The 22,554-nt window shown below is 37.4% G+C and overlaps 1 protein-coding gene across 1 annotated transcript in view; it reads right to left on the reverse strand.

Moving 5' to 3' along the window:
- Positions 1 to 22,554, reverse strand: part of FOCAD (focadhesin) — a 92,143-nt gene that overhangs the window by 67,647 nt on the left and 1,942 nt on the right. The window contains exons 2-8 of the mRNA XM_066568792.1: positions 20,547 to 20,649; positions 20,037 to 20,125; positions 17,021 to 17,095; positions 15,141 to 15,295; positions 10,448 to 10,558; positions 5,137 to 5,238; positions 2,203 to 2,407 (exon numbers count right to left, since the gene is read on the reverse strand). Of these exons, the coding sequence (XP_066424889.1) occupies positions 2,203 to 2,407; positions 5,137 to 5,238; positions 10,448 to 10,558; positions 15,141 to 15,295; positions 17,021 to 17,095; positions 20,037 to 20,093 (705 nt within the window). The 5' untranslated portion in view covers positions 20,094 to 20,125; positions 20,547 to 20,649. The remainder of the gene's footprint in view (positions 1 to 2,202; positions 2,408 to 5,136; positions 5,239 to 10,447; positions 10,559 to 15,140; positions 15,296 to 17,020; positions 17,096 to 20,036; positions 20,126 to 20,546; positions 20,650 to 22,554) is intronic.

Below are 22,554 nucleotides of genomic sequence, written 5' to 3' on the forward strand. Positions count from 1 at the left end.
AAGTGGTTAAAACAAAACAAAGGCAAAACACATGATGATTTAGGTGCCCTTCCCTGTCTACGCAGAACTTAGAATTAGTTCTATTAGTTCTGCTATGTTTCTATTGCATAGTACCAAATCTTTGAAGCAACACCTGTACAAACTAATGCCAGGAATCCCTTATTCAACTTCCCTGAAAAAACCAACTTATGAACTGCTGTTTGATATTTTGAAGTAAAATGAGAAACATGTGAAAGAATTAAAATATTTCTTGGTAGCTGATGAGAAAAATCCCTTTTTACTCAAAAGCAACAGCAATTAACTCAGCTATTCGGGCTTCCACAACAGCACAAAAAAGTGAGTGGGGATTTCATTAAGCAAGTAAACATTCTTATAACGGAAACATCTGGCTCTACAATACTTCCTTTACAAAATAACCAGGATTTTACCATTTTTCTCAAAAGAGAAAGGCAGTGGTGTTACTTGATTCTAGAACACCATGCAATCTAACTACCACAAAAACTAAAAGCTGAAGTGTGATACCCAAAAGCAGTATCTCCATATCTAAATGCTTGCTAAAGAGGTTTCAAGAAGCAGATTGTCTCCAGAAAGTCCCCATGTATTGGATGACAGTGTTTTCTGTTCTTGAAAACTCTACTTCCAGAAAAATGCACTGTTCCAATCCAAACTCTGGAGCCAGCATTAAGCATCACACCCTGATTTTTATTCCCTTTTTTTCTATAAATAATCTGCTCTAAGCAGAAATCTCACTGAATTGATCAGCAGAAAAGTCTACAAGTGAAGAGCTGTACTTCTGACAGCTTGGTTGACACTGTCAGACAAAATGACAGGGAAACATTCCAGCATTTATATTACACAGAGAATTAAATTAAGCCATGCTAAAATGAAAGTAAAGGTTCAGAGAAAGAAGAGGAAGGAATTGACAGATTACAAAACAGTCTATCAAACAGGCTTCTTGAAGGAAGTACCTTCCATTGTGGAAGTTGTATCTCAGGCAAGACAAAAATGTTAAGTATTAATATAAGTTTGAAAATATGATTTCTATTTTAAAAAAAGAACTGATTTCTTCTTTTAAAAAAATAAATGCCAACATGTATGAAGGAAAGAAAGATTCATAACTAATTTTGTAAGTTTTATTCAGTGCCATTTTTATGGCTAAATGTTTTCAAGCCTGAAGCTTGGTCATACATTTAAAACACAATGTTATACTGAAGCTTGAGTAAAATTGAAACAAAATCAGAAATCTCTCTGTGACTAGAAAAGGTCAGCATGTGCCCATCATCATAAGGAACTGACCTGAACCAAGACAAACATGTATAATGGAAGCTATATGTCTTCCAAAAGATTGTGGAAAGTAGCTGTGAGTACAAAGAAGACTTTTCTAGGAAAATGCCATAGCAGAAAGATGCTACTAAATATCCTTATAAGAAACCTACTTAGCTTTACATTATCATATTAATGAACCCTCTCTCCATAGCAATAACGACAAAGCACCTCATGTTTGGCTGACTACATCTATCTGAAGCTTTGTCCTAATATCAAAAGAAGGAAAAGATAGGTGCAAAAAACTTAACTGGTATTACAGTAAAGCATGAGGAAAAGCAGAGCTTCTAAGTTTAACCAACATCATAGGCCTGTAACCAAAGGGGATAGTAAGATTAAATCCCTAGCTCCTACCATGTATCACTGTGCAACTTAAAAAAACATTCAAAACCTTCAGCACATTTCAGAACAACTAAATTTTGTGTTCAGACCCACTAATCACTCTGTTATAAAGAGTGAGAAAGGAATATCTAGAAGTATTTAGATCATGCTTCTCATATAGTTTATTTAATTTTAATATTATCCACTTTAAGTGAAAACTGTATCGTTTTGACAAATATCTTGCCATTTAAGAAAATTTTCTCATGACTGCCTTTCTAAGTTTACTGTATGTTTACTGAGGCAACTAAACAGAAGTCATTACAGTAAACATGTTTCAATTCCTATCTTAGCAGGTGTATCAGATTTGAACAAATAAAGTCTTCTACCAGAATGAGAGAGTTTGTTAGATTTATATATTATCAACAAATTGCATCTACAGAAAATGGAAAAGAATGCTATATTTGCACACTTGAAAGACAACAACAATAATAATAATAATACTATTGCTATTTTTGATAATATCTGTTTGTAAAAGGTAGGGTCAGGCAACAGCTGTACCTGCAAGTGTGGAATCAAATCACACAGAAGTCGAAGAATCTCACATTCCAGCATGGAGGGTGCTTCTTTGTGCTTTGGCCCATGAGGTTGCAGTAAGATCTTAAGTAAACCTATTCGCAGTTCAGCATATTCCCGTAACTGGGATGGTTCACAATAGAGGAATCTCAGAAATGAAGCCATTATGCCAACACATGAACCCTCTGCCCTGCAGTTCAAGAAATAAGTTTGTCAAGAATGCTTTCTACTGAAACTACAAGGAAACCTAAGGAATGTGACATTACCTGCAAAAATTCACAAGACCCATTTAACAGAATGGTGTTGAGAAGGACATTACTAAATCTCACAAAAAAACTTGGACTTACCATAACTAAGTACTATCATGACACCCAATACTGTAACCATACCTCAAAGTGCAATTTTTTAAAAGACTCAATATGGACCTGCAGGTTACAACACTCCTAATTTTATTCTTTTTTTCCTCATCAATTCAAGAAAGTGATTTTTCTTGCTGAATGTCATAACAGACTAATGTGCTATTCTGAGTACTATCTTTTTAAAACACATAAAACATAATTTCAGTAAAAAGGAGTCATCCTTTACTTATCAGTTTTGCAGAATGGTCTTAATACAATTAAGTGAAACAGGAACTGTTTTGATCAACATGGCTTCCCACTAAAATATTATCACAGAACAAATATTTTGGCTTGACCCTGTTAGGAATACAAGCTGTCCTTGACATAACTAAAACAATCAAATGAAGATGATGGTCAATACAGTAACAAATATAGAATCATAGAATTGTTTAGACTCAAGTCCAATCAGCAGTGTCATGCCCACTGCTAAACCATGTCAAGTGCCACATTTACAGGTCTTTTTGAATACTTCCAGTGATGGTGACTCTACCACTTCCCTGAGCAGACTGCTACATGACAAGCCCATGATGAAATTTTTCCTAATAGCCAATCTAAACCTCCCTTGATGCAACTTGAGCCTATTTACTCTCATCCTGTCACTTGTTACTTGGGAGAACAGGATGACCCCCATCTGGCTCCTCCTTTCAGGCAGAGAACAATAACATCACCCCTCAGTCTCCTTTCCTCTGTGCTAAACACCCCCAGCTGCTCCTCATCAGATCTGTGCTCCAGACCCTTCACCAGCTCCACTGCCCTACTCTGGACTTGCTCCAGCACCTCCATGTTCTTCTTGTCATGAGAGGCCCAGAACTGGACAAAGTGTTTGAGGCGCAGCCTCACCAGTGCCAAGTACATTTCCTAGTCCTGCACTTGCTGGCCACACTTTCTGACACAAGCCAGGATGCCATTGGCCTTCTTAGCCACATGCTGGCTCATGTTCAGATGCTGCCAACTAGCACCCTCAGGTCCTTTTCCTTTGTGCAGTTTTCCAGCCACTCTTCCCTCAGCTCTTCCCTCCATGGAATTGTTGTGACCACAGTACAGGACCCGGCATTTGGGGTCGAACCTCACACCAGTGGCCTCAGCCCAAAAAATCCAGTCTGTCCAAATCCCTCTGCAGAACCTTCCTACTATCCAGTACATCAACAGGAAATCAAAACTCTGTTTTAAACAAGCTTCTACAGTTTTGCATCGAGACTCAGTTTTGATGGAAAACTCTAGAAAGAATTCAGTAATAGGTCACATTACCATGGCTTGTTTACATCACACTTAGGGACACTGTTTAGTGGGGGACTTGATAGCATTAGGTTAATGGCTGGACTCCATGTTCTGAAGGGCATTTCCAAACCTAAATTATTCTGTGATTCCACATTCTCAGTCTAGCACTTTACCTACAGAAATCTTGAACAAAGAGCACCAAAAAGAACATCTATATTTTCCTTTTCACTAAGAAAAACTCCTATTTTAATTCAAAAGAAGCCACTCAGCAAAAAAATCTACAGTTCACTCCATTTATAGATCTGAGGGGACTCTATGTGAGTCCCAGATTTAGCAGCTGAAAGAATGAACAACATTTGAAAAAGACTGTGATCAATTAAATTGAGCAAAACATACTTTTGCTTGAAAGTCTTACTATTGATCATGTAGTCTAAGCCCACCAGAAATTTAAGAGATTAATTAACTTGTTTCTTGACAAAAAGCAAGAGAACAGAGAAGCCAATTTCTCTGCTCTATTACTCTGTTATTAGTCTTTCAGAAAACCGGAAATAAGGGATATTTTTATCTGAAAAGCATATATATAGGTGTAAAATCCTATAAAACAGTTCTCTTTGAGAATGCCACAGATTCATTGCCTTACATGGAAGTTTTATTGGACAAATTCCTTAGTGGTAAGCATGAAGAAAAGGCTGAGATTGTTGGCTGTGAAGTATTTGGTCATTTTAATGATGCTTGATAATAAGGTTGTCCCACTGATTTTTTTTCTATATTTTTTAATCAGAAGGATACATTGTTTTTCAAGACCTCATCTTTTCTGGTGATTTAATCGTCTTTACTTTTCCTTCATCATCCCATCATTTTGTATAGATGAGTTACATTTGTATTCACTTTTTATGACTAAGCAGTCAAAATTTTTACAAAGTTGATAAGCCAAATTGCCGATTTTTAAAAAAATCCAAATATGCTATCAGTTTTGCACCAATTATTCCATACCCATATAAAATTTATCAACATAGTTGATAAAAAGCTATGATATTAATTTTAATAAATTATTAATAAATAATAATTAATTAATAATTATTATTTATACTATCTTAAATTGTGAGTTATAAATTATAAATAGGTACACATTGTATACATTAAATTATAAATATATACATTGTAAATGTATAATTACATTTTACAAGTATCTTTCACAAAAGACAGAATTCTTACAGCTTGTTTGCCTTCAACAAAACAGTTACAGTGATATGATTCAGCTGTCTACATTTGCTAGGCTTTTGAAATTTTTTCATTCATTTACCTTTCCGGACACTGATGGAAAAATGCAGTTATTTGCTGTAGTAGAACTGGCCAGCAATCAGGTCTGTTTTCTAGGACAGTGATTAATGGATGAGGAGTGCTCCTGAAAAACAAAGAAATCACATTTATATCTATAACACAGAAGGAAGTATGCAAAACAACTAACTTATAAGCATGGCTGTTGAAATAGTCAATTCAACCTCTTCCTTTTACCAACTCCCTTTAAGAGCTTTGCTAAGATCGCTACACTATCAAAAGAAAATATTTTCTCAAAACTTCAGAAAGGAGATTAAAATTTCCTCCAAGTGGAGGAATACCTGGGAAGGTGGGAAGCCTGAAGTACATAACCTGCTCTGTCAGAAACAAAACCAAAGTCATTTAACTAGAGTAACTTACTGCTCAGAGTTCTAGATGCCCCATCCCTACACATCAAGGACAGGCTGGATGAGCCTTTAAGCAACATGGTCTAGTGGAAGGTGTCTCTGTCTGGGACTGGGGTGCTGCAACTAGGTGATCTTTAGGGATCCTTCCAACTCATACCATTCTATGCTGTAAGCTGAAAGGCAAACAGAGAAAGGCAGCATAAATCTGCTGCAAACCACCACTTTCAGTTTAGTTAACCATCTTTCCAGCTCACAGGTCCAACAAATCTGTGCTACACACACCAGCAAGACCTTAAAGAAGTTTTGCCTACAGAGCAGTGGATGATTTCAGAGTTATCCCTTGAAGTGGTCTCTCAAGAGACACTGCTTCAGTTTCAGACACTACATGAGTGACAGTCAGATATGCCTTTTAGGAACAATTTACAATGCTATTTCACTTACTACCATTGCTTTAAAAACTTCTGAGGATCAAAAAGCCAGAATTTTCAACAGTCTTTTTATTAGAGAAGACAACATTCACTGAGGCACACTCATATCCAATACCACTGCAATACAACATGGGCTTCATCTTTAGCAGCACTGAATCAGCTCAGTTACAAATGAAGTGAGTGAGATCTGAAAGAACACCATAAAAGAATAAAAATCTAATTTTTCCCATTATCTGGCAAATTTGAAATGCACAATGTGATGGTACATTAAGGCTTCCCTTAGCTAAACTAAAGAGGTAATACTTATCTACTATAATCAGGAATTTTTGGAGTTATGCTATGTCTAGCAAAACACTGTTAATGAAAAAACATCTAGCAGACATATTCTTAATATTCTTAAATTAATATTCTTAAACTAAAAGAGGTGCTCCACATTATGTTTTTTTAGCATTCTCAATGTTAACATTTTTTGAGTTGTGGGCAACTGACTAGTTGTGATGATAATCAAAGAATTACATAGCCATCAGCTGAATTAAAGGCCCACCAAACTATGAAAGCTGGTTGAAGAGTATTTACATACCTATGACTCTCGTTTTCTTTGCTATGTGGTTACAACACAGCAAAAAACACAGGGTTTTTTTTTAATACTGGCTCCCCCTCTGCTCATCAAATAATTTTTCTTCTGAAGATAAGTGTTTCTTTTCAGGGAAATAAATAATCTGAAGACAAAAGTTCTTTCAGAAAACAGGCTGATGCTATGGACTACTTGAAATATGTTCAGAAAACAGATGCCATCTACTAAGAACACAAACGATGCATATTACAGGTCTGGCCCTCATATTTGGAACTAGAAGCCTGTCACTTCTCACATTCATTTCTCAAAAATGTGTCAATTTACTTAATGTTCTTCATACATCCACCTTCCTAGATCCTGTAAATATTTTAATGAAGTTAAGAGTCTTTTACAATCTGTGCACAAAGACTAGAAAGCTAAGGTTACTGCTTCATTGCAGTTTTCCAAAAACAACAGCATACAAGAGGCAAAAAAGTTGTTGCTTGTCTAGCACCTGAATCCAGTGACATCATAGTCCAGATCCTTATCAGGCAGTAAGCTAGAAATACTGTTCACATGCAATGCCAGGACCTTGAAAGCACACAGGCCTTGTAAAGACATACAGGGTTATAGCAGCTTCTTATTTCAATAACTTTGTCATATTTTAAAAATTAACCACCTTTCTTCATCAAGAGAATATGTCTCCATTCATCATTTAAATACTGCAATGACACCAAAGCCAGGGGAACCTTCCTAAAGTCAGCATCTGAAACATCAAGTTTCAAATTAAAATGGCTTACTATTTCGGAAAAAAAGCAAATCTTTTATTACAGATCTTGTATGTTCTAAAACTAATAGAACTGCATTGAACTGGATGATGAAGTAAGTCAGCTAAGCTCCACAATAAACAGTGATTAATAATGAAGCACTAAAAAGTGCAAATCAAGAATGTTCCACTTGATAATGCTATTAGCAGAAAGAAAACTGAGGTGTGTAGATGCAATTTATTGTCAACACTATCCTAAGAATTACTAGAACAGCACTGTAAAATGTGCATCTTTAAATGACGTTACAGCACCACTACCCTAAATTACTGCTAGTGGGTTGAGGATAAAACAAAACACACAAGCAAACATAGTGGTTACCCACTCATAATATGGAAATGTCCAGGCAAATAAAGATAAATCATTGTGAGGGGTAACAATAAAACATACATTATTTTTAACTTTTAGGTCATCTGAACTTTTTTGTTACATCTCTGAACAGAAGTGAGCTCCAATCTGATTGAAAGGACAAATTCAGTGACAGACTTCTTTTTTCTGTATGAGGAAATAATGTGTCCAGTCAACACACCTTTCTGTGTATGCAGATGTGACCCTGGCCCTTTCAGAAAGCTGGTCCTCTCAGAAACAGCACTTCACTCCATCAAATATATATTTTTAAAGCATTTTGCTACCTGCTCTGAATCTTGAATTCAGAAAAGTAGCAGTTCTCTATAACTTTAAAAGAGTAAAATCATGCATGATGAATCATTAATAATATCATAAAATACTAGTTCATAAAAAAAAGGCTAATAGCCTTCAGAAAAAAATAATATTCAATTTTTTGTACATACATATCATAAATCACCTGCACTGAGATTGCTAACAGGAGCCCTTGCTAGGTTAAAAAAAAAGGTAGTTTACTAAAGAAAAGCAAAGGCCAGAAAAGAAAGCAAGGAAAATTAAAAAATAGTCTTTACTTCCCATCAGCAGGCAATATGTAGCCACTTTCTGTGCAGTAGGGCTTCAGTATGCACAGCAATTGGTTTGGAAGACAAACACCTTAACAATAAATCCACTCCCAGCTCCTTCCTCTTAGCTTTTACTCCTGAGCACAGTGTCATACAATATGAAATATCCCTTTAGTTAGATTGGGTAAGCTATCCTGGCTATGCCCCCTCCAAAGGGACTTACTGGCCCTTTGAGGGATGGCAATGGGCTGGAGGGATAGCACTGCTCAGCAGAGGCCAAAACTGGTATGTTATCAACACTATTCTGGTTGCAGATGGCTGCTCTGGAAAAAGTTAACTTCATCCCAGGGAAACACTATATAATAAAATGCACAAATCCACAATACATTAATTTTCTTCCATTTCTTTTCAGGAACTGATCATGATATTGTGTCATCCCAAGAAGCTGTATTAAAAAATTAATTCTATTGTCCAGAATCAACACTGGCCTAAACCACCTTTATTTATTACCCTGTAATACTGGTGACAATAACAAACCACTTGAGAATGTACTGTTGCATTTTGATTTTTCATTGATGATTTCCATATGGAATACTTTTGCACAGTTGACAGCATAATATATGAACATTGTAATGGGAGATTACTGTTGGTAAGCTACTGTATACATTCTTCAATTCCTTACAAAAAAATCAGGTTTTAATGGCATTTCATGGAGCACAACTACAAAAATTGTTACATTACAATGAAAAGATAGGTTGTTCTATACACTAAAAACCAGAAGTCAGGTTTCAAAATCTCAGGGTTCTGACCCTATGTCAAACAATCATTTCTCTTTATTAAAGTTAACTGTAACCAAAAGGGAAAACAAAAACCCTATCAGCTAAATAAAAAGTCTGCTTCTTATTTTTAGTTCTCTATTACTTTACTTTATATCATTCTGAATTACCAAATTTCACCTTCACTGTATGTTACCAGTAACTTCTCCTTCAGTGAGTGTGAAAAAATGTAATAACTTTTCTTTGCTCTATTGGGCAGAGACTATTTCCTTATTTTACTCACATCCTACCACCCTCTTTTTCATACAAAGCCAGAATTAAGTTCCTTTAACTTAGCTTCTTCTACCAGAAGCTTTTAAAAAAGGTTCCAAAAGAATTCTGTCTTCTCTACCTACCTTTCATTTAAAACTGCTCTATACTAGTAAGGATTTTGTAAAGAGAAATGATATAGCCACATGAAGGATTTCAGGAATGCAAACACATCCAGCACACCAAAAAGCTTGTTTCACTTTCTTCACTATTTCATTTTGCTCAAGAGAAGACATGATTCCTGTCTCTCAAATAATGAATTTTATATCCTTAAGCCATTATAGCTACAGCCTCCTACAATGATAACTCTTAATTGCATAAAAAGTAACTTGAAAAGCATTCATAACATCTACCAAGCTTTTCTGTTCTCCAGAAAAGGTACAACAGAGGCTTTTAATGTCAGTACTGACTCATGGTTTCTCAAGAGATAGATGAAGTCACTAGGATGTCCTCTTCAAAAGTCTGATATTGCATGACAAGAAGTTTTAGGTAAGTATCTCTACATCTTTAAGTATTTTATTTTTACATGTCAATCACCTTAACAGCAAAGATATTTGGGAACTTGACTTTTGTAATAAGAACAAAGCAGAAAAAACAAGTGAGAAGGAAGTGATTCATAGCTTTAAAATAAAATACTTATTAAAAGAAATATTAGAAGTTATCCAGTATTTGAACAAGTACTAGTACTTGTTTTCTCCCCCCTCCTCCTCTGCCCATTGCCCCACTGCCACTGTTCCTTTTGAGCTTATGGTGGCAATCTTACAGTTATATTAAAACTCCTTAAAACTTTCAACCAAAAAAAAACCAACCAAAAACCACAAAATCAGATCATCACTTAGGTTGAAAGGGAGCTACTCAGATCATCCAGTCCAACCCACATGCTCAAGCAGTCAGTTAGTAAAGGCTACCCATTATCACATACAATCAGGTTCTGTTATCTCTAAGGACAGATTCCACAACCTCTGTGGGCAACCTGTGCCAGCACTTCATTACCTGTGCAGTGTGAACAAAGCAAAATACACAAAAAAGAGTAAGATCAAAATCCAGTATTAACATAATTTTCTTTTTTTTTTTCCCTGGAAATCAGACAGAAAGTTATTATTGTTTCTAAATAAAGAATGTAAAACAAACCTGATTCCATACAGACTCCAAACAGACTCATCCCCATCTCCATCTTTTCCCAGCTGAACAGCTTGAATTTGTATTAACTTGCAAATAGTTTTTACTAAACCGTGCACATTCCTGTTGACAAAAATAAGTGAGTTACCATCAAGTATCCAGCTACATTAATTGATTAGTACATAAGAGAAGGAACAAAATTGATGCTTGAGACCTGAGTTCTACTTGAGGACACCTCTTAACATATTCCCACATTGTTCTGGGCAAGTTGTGCATTTATGTGTCTTTATTTTCTGTTCACATAATGAGCAAAACAGCAAAGAGAATATTCACCCATCAATTAAAGCTTTTGACGGGTTGCTTCTACCATATATTACAAGAATGGGAATACAAGGCAAACAGCACTTTTAACCGTAAAACCTTTACCAAACTTGTCACCACCTGCAGACAGACTCTTTTCTATAAGGTAGTATGGCATGTCAGGGAACATCTAGAGAGTATCACAGTGGTTCTCCCCACCATTAAATGCTTACTTTTATAGTTTAGATAAAGGCAAAGTACTATATTCTCTCTTCTGTGCTGGAAAGTATTGACCCAGATCAAAAGTGATAGAATATGCTTGTATTTCTCTCTCTCTTTCAAAAGTGGAGCAATTACAAGATGTGCCTGTAATCTTTAAAATGACTGGCTGTTGTGACAACTGGCTCTCAAAATACTGAAATCTGACAATACAATAAGACATTGAGGTTTGGCAAAACTCTGCTGCAGAGCAACTAACAGGAAGATGTGCCACAGTCTTCTAAATCCCAATATAGTCAACCTAAAACAGAGAGGAGGAAGGAGATTTTTGGATGGGTGTAGGGGAGGGAGAGAGAGAAAAGCCTTTTAAATTCTTCACTGCTAGAAAAAGCTAGTGAAATGGGAGTTTGCAATTCATTTCCCAGCTTCAATTGGGTAACTGCAGCAAGGAGAAAAAAAAATGAACCATAAAATACTTGGTAAGAAAACCATCTTTCCCGTTCTGAAACTTCAGTACTCCCCTGGTCCTATTTCCCAAGCAGGAAATGGGGAGAGAAGAGATGCTTTAGGCTTTGCACTCATCTCCTGAACAGAGGCAACATAAAGGCATGTCGTATTGCAAGGATTTCCATCCCATTTCCCATCTCCTACAGGCATGGATGCTCAGTAATAAAAACATTCTGAAAACATGCTACACAGAAATCCTTCTGACAGGGTCTTTAAGATTACAATAATTAATTGTTCCACAGGATTTTCAGTAGATTGATTATTTATCCTTGTTCATTACTGAACACAGGCAGTGCTTTCCCACCATCATCTAAACAGAATGCTGAAAACCAATCCTAAAAACACATGAAAATACACATGTATGTATTGATGTATGTAAACATATTTTCTATGTATGCATAAACACACAAACATGCATGTAAATATGATGTTCCATGAAGCTTAAACTCTTAGGGCATCAAAGGAAACACTTAAGAGCCAGTTACAGTACAATGATACATACAATGAGAAGGTACTGTGAACCACACAAGTTAACTCAGATAAACATGGCATCTTCCTCTCTGTCAAAACAAAATGTCTTTTCTAATGTGAATAATTTGATAGACCTGACAAAATATAACCCAGCAGGTGTACTTAGCCCCTGCAAAATTCACTGTAAAGAAGAGAAGCAATAACACAATGTGAGTATTCTTTACCAACAAAATATACACCTAACTCCATTCAGCATTGATAGTGCTCAGTGGCTGCAAATGCCTCTCTGTTAGTTGCCACTGGCTGCTAGTTTTTGTTTTAGCAACACTGTGTACCAAGCACTGCAAAGCCACACAGATGAAAATTTGGCAGGGGACAGAATGATGGACTGCAGACTTGAATTCTAAAGCAAGGCAAAAGAAAGTACTAGCACTGAAAACAGTCAATTTGAAATTGTCAGTTTAATGAGCTCCTGAGGCTACAGACATTTTAAACCACAGACTTCTGTGGTTAGGCAACATAAATGCTGCTTTGCAATCCATAGTGTATGTGGTTTCATTTGTAGCAGCTTGGGGAGGAGGGGGTGGCAGTGGGAAAGAAGCCAAAAATACATAAAAGGTTACTACATAATTTGCCAGCAGTTAGTATAGCAATCAGTCATGTGTGTTGGTTTCACACATGAAAAAAAATTAAGAAGTTTCAAACAGTGTAGAAGTGGGGCAGATTGCAGTCCCTGCAATATGTAACTCTGAATTTGTTTATAAGGTTAACTTAATTCTAAATATCCCATTTTACACTTTTTATTTTCTGCAGTACAAAGCTGCATTAATATTTCATAACCTTATAAACCATTGATACTGTAGCAAACCCTCAGCTGAACAGCAAATTCAAATTTCTTAGTCTGCAAGTCACAGCTGCTGCCCTTTCCCTGGTCCTAGAATTATGAACCAGATTAAGGCATAAAAGGGTTTTTATCTTGGTATTTAATAAGTATCCTTAGGTGCAACAATTAATCAAGGTGAAATACACCAAAATGCACACACAGAGTATATCATGTGTACAATTTCGTAGACCTTGCAAATTAGCATATTTGACAAAGGTTCCCCAATGAGGAGCTGAAATGAATGGTATGACATCTCCCTATTCTAAAGTATTCTCCCCAAGATGGGCTTGAGCCTAGTTTACAGAATATGTTCTGGAAAGGGCCTTGTTTTTTCAAGATAACAAGAGACTTTCTGGCCCCCAGCTGTGAGACCTTTAGCATGTTTGGTTTTCTGGCCTAGCAGAATACCAGGACTTAAGCTAAGATATAACAAAGAATTTCAACTATGTATGCTAAGAATACTGAGAATACATAAAAGCTACATAAAAAGAAAAGGCAAAAAATCATGATGGCATCACAGCTAATAAAATTTTTACTCCACCTTATGCCACAGGACTCAGATTGTCACAGTCTTATCACAGGTACTTTTACTTATTTGTTATACTTATGTAGAATCCTCCCTTAACCCTAAAATGCCCCAAAACGTCGTCATTTGGAGGACAGTGGTTTGCAGAGATTACCCATACTATAAAAATGTATTTACAAACCTTCTTCTAGGAAACTGTGGTTATTTACAGCAAACCCAGCACAGAATTAGCATCAGCACAGCAAGACCCTAGCTGTAAACAAGCAAGTCCCAAGGTTAGAAACAGTTTACATTTGGCTCAGACTGAATATGAGAAACCTTAGCATAAAACTGATTATGTGAAGGTGAGAAGCGATGAAGAACATGTCTTGAATAGCATGGCTCTTGCAGCCTCTGTGCTGAATCTACCAGCATAACATATACATAGCTCTAAATAGCTAGTTTGGCTAAAAACAACTCTACCAGTCTCTAGCAAGAGAATTACACAACTGGCGCAGAAATCCACTTACCAGTCAAAAAGGAACTTAATAAGGTCGATAAATTTCTCCCCAGTCTCCCCAAGGCTGGAAATTTCTCCCCAGTCATCAATTTGACTTCCTATTCCTAAATGTTATATACAGTGCCTCTTTGCCTCACAAATACATTTTCTCAGTATGTTGGACAGGCAGTCTAGGTCAAAAGACCACTACAAGATGTAAGCATTCCATTTCCAGAATTGTGTAGGAGGAAATAGCTTCGAAGTAAAGTGATTTCCTCCTCAGCAAACAAGGAAACAGACTGCAGCACTCCTAATCTCAATACACATTCTTATGGTGACTTTATTTGAGCAATCAGTTTTTTTGACAGACTGATGAAGTTATTTCCCTCTGTGCTGATTTTGGCTGGGATAGGGTTAATTCTCTTCACAGGGGCTGGTATGGGGCTATGGTTTTAGATTTGTGCTGAACACAGGTTGATTATATAGAGATGTTTTTGTTATTGCTGAGTAGGGCTTAGACACAGCCTTTTCTGCTTTTCATGCTGCCACACAGGGGACGAAGTTGGGGGTGCTTGGCAGGCTGGGAGAAGACAGAGCCAAGATGGTGATCCCAACTGAGCAAGGAGACATTACAGACCATATGACATCATGCTCAGTATATAAAATTGAGGGAAAGAAGAGGGGGTGTTTGGAATGATGGCATTTATTTTCCCAAGTCACCATTATGTGTGATGGGGCCCTGCTCTCCTGGAGATGGCTGAACACCTGCTTGCCCATGGGAAGCAGTGAATTAATTTCTTGTTTTGGTTTGCTTGTGTGCACAGTTTTCACTCTCCCTCTTAAATTTTCCTTATTTCAACCCACAAGTTTTCCACTTTTTACCCTCTCCCTAATCCTACTGCTGGGAAAGTGAGTGAGCAGCTGTGTGAGGCTTGCTGCTGCCTGAGGTTAAACCACAACACACTCCCTCATAATGGAAGTTGCTGTCATTTTCTTTCCCCTTTCTATGGTAGGGGCAACAAAACTAAGCAATTCGTTGACTTCTGAGGTTCCACAGTTCAAAGTTTAGAGCACTAGCCTGAACTACTAACAATATCAGCTTACATCCATAGAATACTCTAAGAGTTTTTATGTCAGACCCACACTGTCACATAGCACAGGTAAAAGCAACATCCTTCAGCAGAGTGGCAGGGCAGCAGCAGTCCTTAATACCATGATGTGTCTGAAGATATTGACACAGAACTTTTCTTCTTCCTCTGTACTTTTAAGGGAAAAGCAATGACTGATAACCAGCTGACAAAAATTAAGCAATAAACACTACCTTGCTGAGGGAATTAGGTTGAGAGCTCCATGAAGAACGTAGTCAAGTTCAGCATGTTTCTCCACCACAAGTGCCACCAAGCCCTCACAGCAGGCTGTTCGCAAGGCAACATTCTCACTGCAGCACTTCTCCCAAAGCAGGTTCAGAGCAGGAGTCTGAAGGCAAAAGCATGGGACAAGTATCAGACTGATTTATCTTTGTTCATCTCAAACACACTTTGAAATAAAAAACAGCTCAATCGCTTCTCCTGAAGCCTTAGAGAGCATAAGAGGCAGCTGGGGTACAGATTCTATTCCTGAGAAGGCCAGGACAAAAAGTCAAAGAAAAGTCAGGAAAAGTGGGGACAGATCCCACTTTCTTGCCCTCTGATAGGTAAATGTTATTCCCCATGGTAGGGCATAACATTTACTGTCTCTGTCAAAAAGGTAATGCAGATGAATTTTTCAGCTGTTCCTATGCAGATAGAATCATGGCATGGATTGTGTTGGAAATGACCCTAAAGACTATCTATTTCCAAATCTGGGACATGGAAATGGATGCCATCACTGTCAGGTTGCCCAGGTTCCCATCCAACCTGACCTTGAACACATCCAGGGATAGGACACCCACAGGCAGGTTATAATCAGTTTCCTGATTTAAAAAATAAGGATGCAATTGGAGACAACTCCGAAACTGTCATGACAAGCTGTGTCTACACCAAGGTGTAGCACAGACAGCTAAAGACAGGCTTACAGAGGGCTATCCAAAGGTAAGTCGCCTTTACCAAACAGATAAAGTTCTATTTGCTAGTAAGCATGAAGATTTGGCAGTAACCATCAAAACTGCTGCTGGTTTCCATGGTGAATTAGTATTCACAGATTAGTTTGCTGACTTCGTGACTTTCAAGTGGAGAACAAGGAAGGTTTTAAAACAACCAACAGTGCAAAATGCTCTTGAGTATAAAGAGAGTCTGCAATGTCTAACCAGCACAATCTTCTGCCTCCTAGCATATTAGAATGTGTTGCTGTATTTCAGTCTAATACCTTCACATAAGCAAGCATTAAGGGGAAAATATCAGCTTGTAGCTCAAAACTAGAACATAATTTGGGAACTTGATTATGATCATGACTGTGAAAGAGCTTCTGTTAGATAAACTACACACCTCTAATATTCTCTCACATCAAAACTTAGCACTTTCCAGGTCTGGGTATGTTAGAGTGAAGTCCCCAGACTAAGGAATAAAAATCCACAGATCAACTTCTGTTCATTTCTAGACATGTCAGCTTTTTGGGAGAAAAACCAGAGGAAAAAATTCGAGCTAACACCTTTCCCATTTGCTGTGGGAAATGTGACACTTGAATTTGCCAACATTTCATATACCTCTCTGTTAACAAGACATGCACTTAAGTGAACTTGACTCATTTAAAATGCAAACGCTAAGTATGCCTTTACATCCTGCTCCCTCCTGAAGAAATACAAGGTCTAGTTACCTGATATGAAATATAACACCAATGCAGATATATAAAAAGCCATACTAGAAATTTTTATAGCAATGTAAACAAATTTTCAACTCAAGAGACAATGTCTCAGTCTCCGTACTTCATCTCAGTAACATAACTAAATTAAACTCTCTTAAACTGGGCATAGCTAGATATAGGTATTTATAGCTAGATATAGGATTAAGGCTTCTGCGATTAAGTCTTGTAATGGCAGTAAAACTGCTCTTCTGATGTCAGAGTTTAACTGTTTCTGTATGCCCAGATACATATTGATAACAACCTTATTTAACTTCTAGAATTGTATTAAAATTACACAGTGAAAAATGGGAAAACCTAGAAAAAACACGTAGAATAATCACATAATGATGAAAGAGGAGATGAAAGTGAAAAAATGCCACAGACCTGGTCAGAAGCCTGTCTGATCTTCTTTGAAGAAACTTTTTCTTTCAGTACTGCAGCAATCAGATGGCCCACTGCCTAAAGAGAAAAAGAAACAAAAAACACACAAAGGTGCATTAAAAGAAATAAAATTAAAAGAAATAAAAAGCACATGCAAGATTTTTAAGTTCTCCATTAAGAAGTCTTTATAATGCTGTTGTATATGATCATTTCATTATGATTGAAATACCAACCTTATGGATATTGAAGATGAAATATGGTTTAAGGTCAAAAATTTCCATAATGTTGATATACTCACGTTTACTATTTTGCTGAGGCACAAAACAAACTTCCACAGGGCTCCACTAAGAGGTCCAAAGCCCTCTTTTTACAAGTACATAGGTATTTAGGAAATCCAGATATTTTGATGCAGCAACTTCAATAAACTTTATACCTCCACTGCTGCACAGATCTCCATGTCCTTAAAAGCACTAGTAATTAATAAATCCTGTACTATATAGGGAAGCAGAAGCAAGAGAAGAAGCAGAACACTGCACACCTAAGCAACTTGCCCAAATTTTTGCACCACAAGTTTTGCCTTAAGCACTTTGCATATCCCTTTATCACAGCTCCAGCCAGAAATATTTCATTTACTTTAAACAGGGCATTTGACATTAGCATTATTCCTCATTAAGCTATTCCACGGTAGTAATCATTAACAAGCTTTAAACAGTCAAGGTCTTCAAACCAAAAAGTTTCAGTTCCCCAAAACAGCCCAGGTTTATTCTTTTGAGGTAAAGATTAAGTTCCTCATTCTATTTTAGTAGAAGTCTGATTTCCTCAAACTGTCTTTCAAAATCTAAATGTGAACTGAAATACCCTCAAAGGCGTCAGGTGTTTCAACCTAGGCTTTTGTTTTCTGACTCATTTGTAATGTCTTACTCTGTCTTGTTTCATAATTTTTGATACTCTTACACAGAAAACCCATTTTTGTGAAAGACAGAAAAACATGTTTTCATAGTAACAGCACAAAAATGTTTCAGACTATCAATGCGCCCAGAACAGCTGCTGAATCTACTCTTCTCTGCTAATGACAAACAGATCATTACTTTTGGAAAAAGCAAACTAGGCCAGCAAAGAATAAAAATAAAAATTAGCATTTCATTTTTGTTAGTATACAAAAAGAAAGGAACAGACTATTTTCAGTGTTTCAAGGTTCCTTCTCCTTTCAAGATTTATTTCCACTTCAGTCATGCACTAGTTGCTAACCTGTAATAACAAACCTAAATAAGAGCTTATATTTCTTGCAAAGACAGCACCTGACACACTCTTAGACTACAAGGACTATGCTTTTCACAAGTAAGGAAATGTACTCTAACACATTTGACTTAAAAACACAGGTTATTTGGAAATCTTACTCTTGAGGAAACAGAAGGAGAAAATGGGACCAAGTCAAAGTAACCATTTATCTCTGGTTACAATGAACCCATCACAAGAGCAACAGTGTGCTCCCCAGGCAGATCAGATGTCTTTCAGTGTGCTTACAAGGGAAGACAACATCTTTTTCCTGCTTAAAAGGACCTTCAGAAGTTAATCCACACATACATCCTTAAGACACTCCTGTTACACAGGAAAAGGGGCTTATTAATAGAAACTTGGCTTTTGCAGTGACCTAGCTATACAGAAAAGTCAAAATGCAGATTAGCTCCCTGCATTTCTAGAACTTGATTAAACAGTAAAACTTCATGACCTACAAATCTGTGTTCAAATTCCTCACTTTTCTGATCAGTGTAGATGCAGAGCAGATATCCCAGAAAGAGAAGACATCTCTCATGAAGTTGAATCCTGACCTGATTATACTTTGAAGACTACAGAATGCTTTCCAGGGTCAGAATACCCTGTTTTGATAGTTTCCACAGAAGTGGAAACTATCAAAACAGCCAAAGAACAGGACAAAATCAACCAAAGCACATTAGCAGACCTTAATGATTTGCAGCTGCAATAATGAGCCAAGACATTTAAGCAATACAACAGTGTACTACAGGGACATTCTGCACTAAAGAAAAATTGACTGCTTCGAAGATGCTGAGTCCTACTCATCAAGGCTAATGGTATAAACTCATCTGCAGTGCAAGACTCTTTGCTAGACCTTAGATGAACTCCAGCTTTCAGGAACATGGCTTTCTCTCCCAAATGCCAAGCTGATGACAAGTAGAGTTGGATGTCTCTTTCAAACCTAATTACTGTTAAACCAAAGTGAACTGACTGAAATGAAGAGGCAAGAGAGGCACCAGGTTGCACAGACCGCATTCTGATCAACTTATTTCACCAAACAAATGGGTACATATTTAATCCTAAATACAAAACAGGAGAGGAAGAAAACAGGGAAATTAGCAATGAACTTACAGCCAAAGAGATACGTTTTTAACACTGAAATGAGAAATTACCAAAGTAAAGAACATGTATGTTACCAAGTAAAGAACCAGAGGCTATTACTGCTATTACTTTTTCCTGTCCATTAAACATACTGTGATAAACACTTTTTGTACATTATAATTTCAGGTGAAAATGACAAGGAACAAATGCGTGGATCAGAAAATAAAGGGGGCTGAGCTGAGCTGCATATACTTATCCCTTGATGACAGACAAGACTGCAGTAATTCATCAGTTCTCACCACCAAGGAAGAAACAGAGCAGTTCTATGAAACATTACAAAGTATTTCAGCCCCACACACAGCATCTGGTAATTTCTGGCGTCTTGAGATCACAAGGTCACTAAAAACCACTTGGCCACACTCCAACCTTCCAGTCATGGAAAGTTTCTGATTTTCCTGAAGAGACTTTAAAGTGATGAGCAATTATGGCCTGTGTTTCAATTACACAGAGAGGGCAATTAGGATTTTATTGTGATTTAGGAATAGTCTGTTTCTCTGGTTTTCTGACTTTGAAAAAAAAAACCAGATAGGCAGATAAGCAGCAGCTGTTGGAACAAACATTTCCACAAACAACTTGATTTGTCTTAATGCTTTCCAAAAATTACCTGTGACTGAACAACTGCATTAGGAAATTCAAATCGCTTCTTGATGTCATCCAACATTCTGGCTCTGTCATATGACACTAAATTTCACTCTGCAAGAGAGATTAAAAAAATATACTTAGGACTAGGAAGGACAGCATACTATTTTTTACACCCTCTCCATCCCCCCCATATTTATGTTGTATTTAACAACAGATGCAAGCATTAAAGTATTTTCTTTGTCTTTTGGGCTTGAACTCAAGAAATGGTGAATAGTCATTGGTCCTGCACAAAGAATGGGTTACAGGCATTTCTTAAAGCTGCGACAAATATACCATTCCATATGGCACAGCATATGTGTACTCTAGGAGCATGTATTCTTGGGAGTATTTTAAGTATATTTCATTGAATTGAAAATGAGACAGCTCAAAAGGAATGTTCACAGTCTCACAAATATGATTTAAAATGCAAAATTATCCACAAACTTTCCATCATTTCATGCAAAAGCAGAAGTAAAACAAACAGAAGACCAACCTGTGAGACAACAAATGGTAATTGTAGTTAGGGGCTGGAACACTTGAAGTGAAAACCTTCCCTGTAAGCTGGAATATGCAGGTTCTCTCAAGCACATATGAACCTACATTAAAGAGGAATCAGAAGTCAGTTTACTGCACACCAATGAAACTGATGGCCACTGCAAATTCTCAAATATTTAAGTTTACTGTAAACTCACCTCCAGTCCCTTGGAATGGCTTCCTCAAAAAACCAAAAAAGCTAGTACTTGTTGAAAACCTAAGTGTAATCCTTTGCAATAAGCACTGAGGAAACATATACATGGAAAATACTCAAATTTCAAGACATGCTATCAGTGTCATACATTCAGAATCTTGCCACTTAAAAAAAAGACAGAATTAAAGCCTGGATACAAGCAATGCTGCATGTGCCCCAAAAACCACCATTTGTGGCAGAAAAACTCAAAAATAATAGCTACATTAATAGATCAGTGAACACAAATTCCTGACAGTTAAGCAGTGAGGTACTTCCATACACTTGTGGATTACATGTCTGAAAGTGCAGGAGAAAAAAACAACACTGATGCTGGTATGGTATGTACAGTTTTAGAATAGATGTTATGGCACTTTGAGACAATAGGTGTCCATATAATAAATGAACACTCATTAAACTAGAGCTGATATCTTGCTTTAAAAAAAAATATTCCTACAGCAAACAATTCCAGATGTACCTAGATCTGTTGAGCATGGCTAATAACTCCAGTGGATCTAGATGTATCAGCCATCTGTATATATAAACCTAAGCCCCCTCAGTTCTACCCAATAAGCAGCAAAATGAGGTAAGGTTCCTTCCTGGACAGTTTTGACATGAACACACTAGAATTATATTGTATCTCTCATCAGGTAACTATTTTTTTACCCACATTAAAAGGAAAAACTGCTACAGACAATCATTACAAGCACAGAACATACTTTCAATGTAAGCACAAATTAGCTATTCTGAGTAGACAAGAAATCTGTTGCCCTTGCATCAGGCACAAATCCTATCAATCTAAACTAAATATCCACAGGATAGTTACAATGCAACAGCCATATCAATGAAATTAAATTAAACACTACCTAAACTGTTCCTCAGTCTTTAGCATTCACCCTAAGCAAAGGTAACTGTGTATCCATACAGAATGTCCATAAAATTTAGAGGATACATGGATAATCAAGGCTGGCAGAGACCTAAAGATGCTTTTTGTTCAACCTCCCATTCAAAGGAAGTTCAGACATGTAGTCAGACCAGGTTGCTCAAGACTTTGCTTCAGTTTGGCTTTAAAAACCTCCCAAGACTGGGGAAGGCACCACTTTACTGAGCTCTCCTAATCAACAAAAGCGTTCTCTCCCTTACTAGGCTTTAGCTCTTTTTCCATGAACTCCTGTGAAGCGCCTGGCTATGCCTTTTCATCCCCTCCCACTGGTGCCAGGACTGCTACTGGCTACCACTGTTCAGCTGTCCCTCCTCCCAGCTGCACAGTCCTAGAAACCTCAGCATCTCCTCACAGGGAAAGGAGCTCAGCCCCATTATCTCCATGATCTCTGCTGAATTCAGTCCCTATCTCTGCCTACACAAGGATCCAGAACCAGATATGTCAATATGAGATCTAAGGTGTGCTGAGCGGGGGCGGACAAATCTCACCCTATCAGAGTTCTGCCACACATCCTAGAGCAATGCCTGCCAGGGCCTATGGCTGCCCCACAGAACTGCTCCCCAGCCCATCCACAAGTGGTAGGCCAAGACAGGACATTTGTCATTGCTGAAATTCCTCAGGTTTCCATCACCTGTTCCTCTAGTCCATGCAGAGGGCAGCCCCACCAGCAGAAACACATCCTATCTTTGATACAGGAACAGGGTGGGAGATAGTGTTGAAAGTCTTGTTCAAGAGGAGGTAAATGACACCTACTCCTCCACTCGACTGCAAATCCAATTATTATTTATTAAAGGCAATCACGTGGGTCAGGCATAATTTTTCCTTGGTAAATCC

Source organism: Molothrus aeneus, chromosome Z (genome assembly GCF_037042795.1).
Source record: "Molothrus aeneus isolate 106 chromosome Z, BPBGC_Maene_1.0, whole genome shotgun sequence".
In the NCBI taxonomy this organism is placed as follows: domain Eukaryota; kingdom Metazoa; phylum Chordata; class Aves; order Passeriformes; family Icteridae; genus Molothrus; species Molothrus aeneus.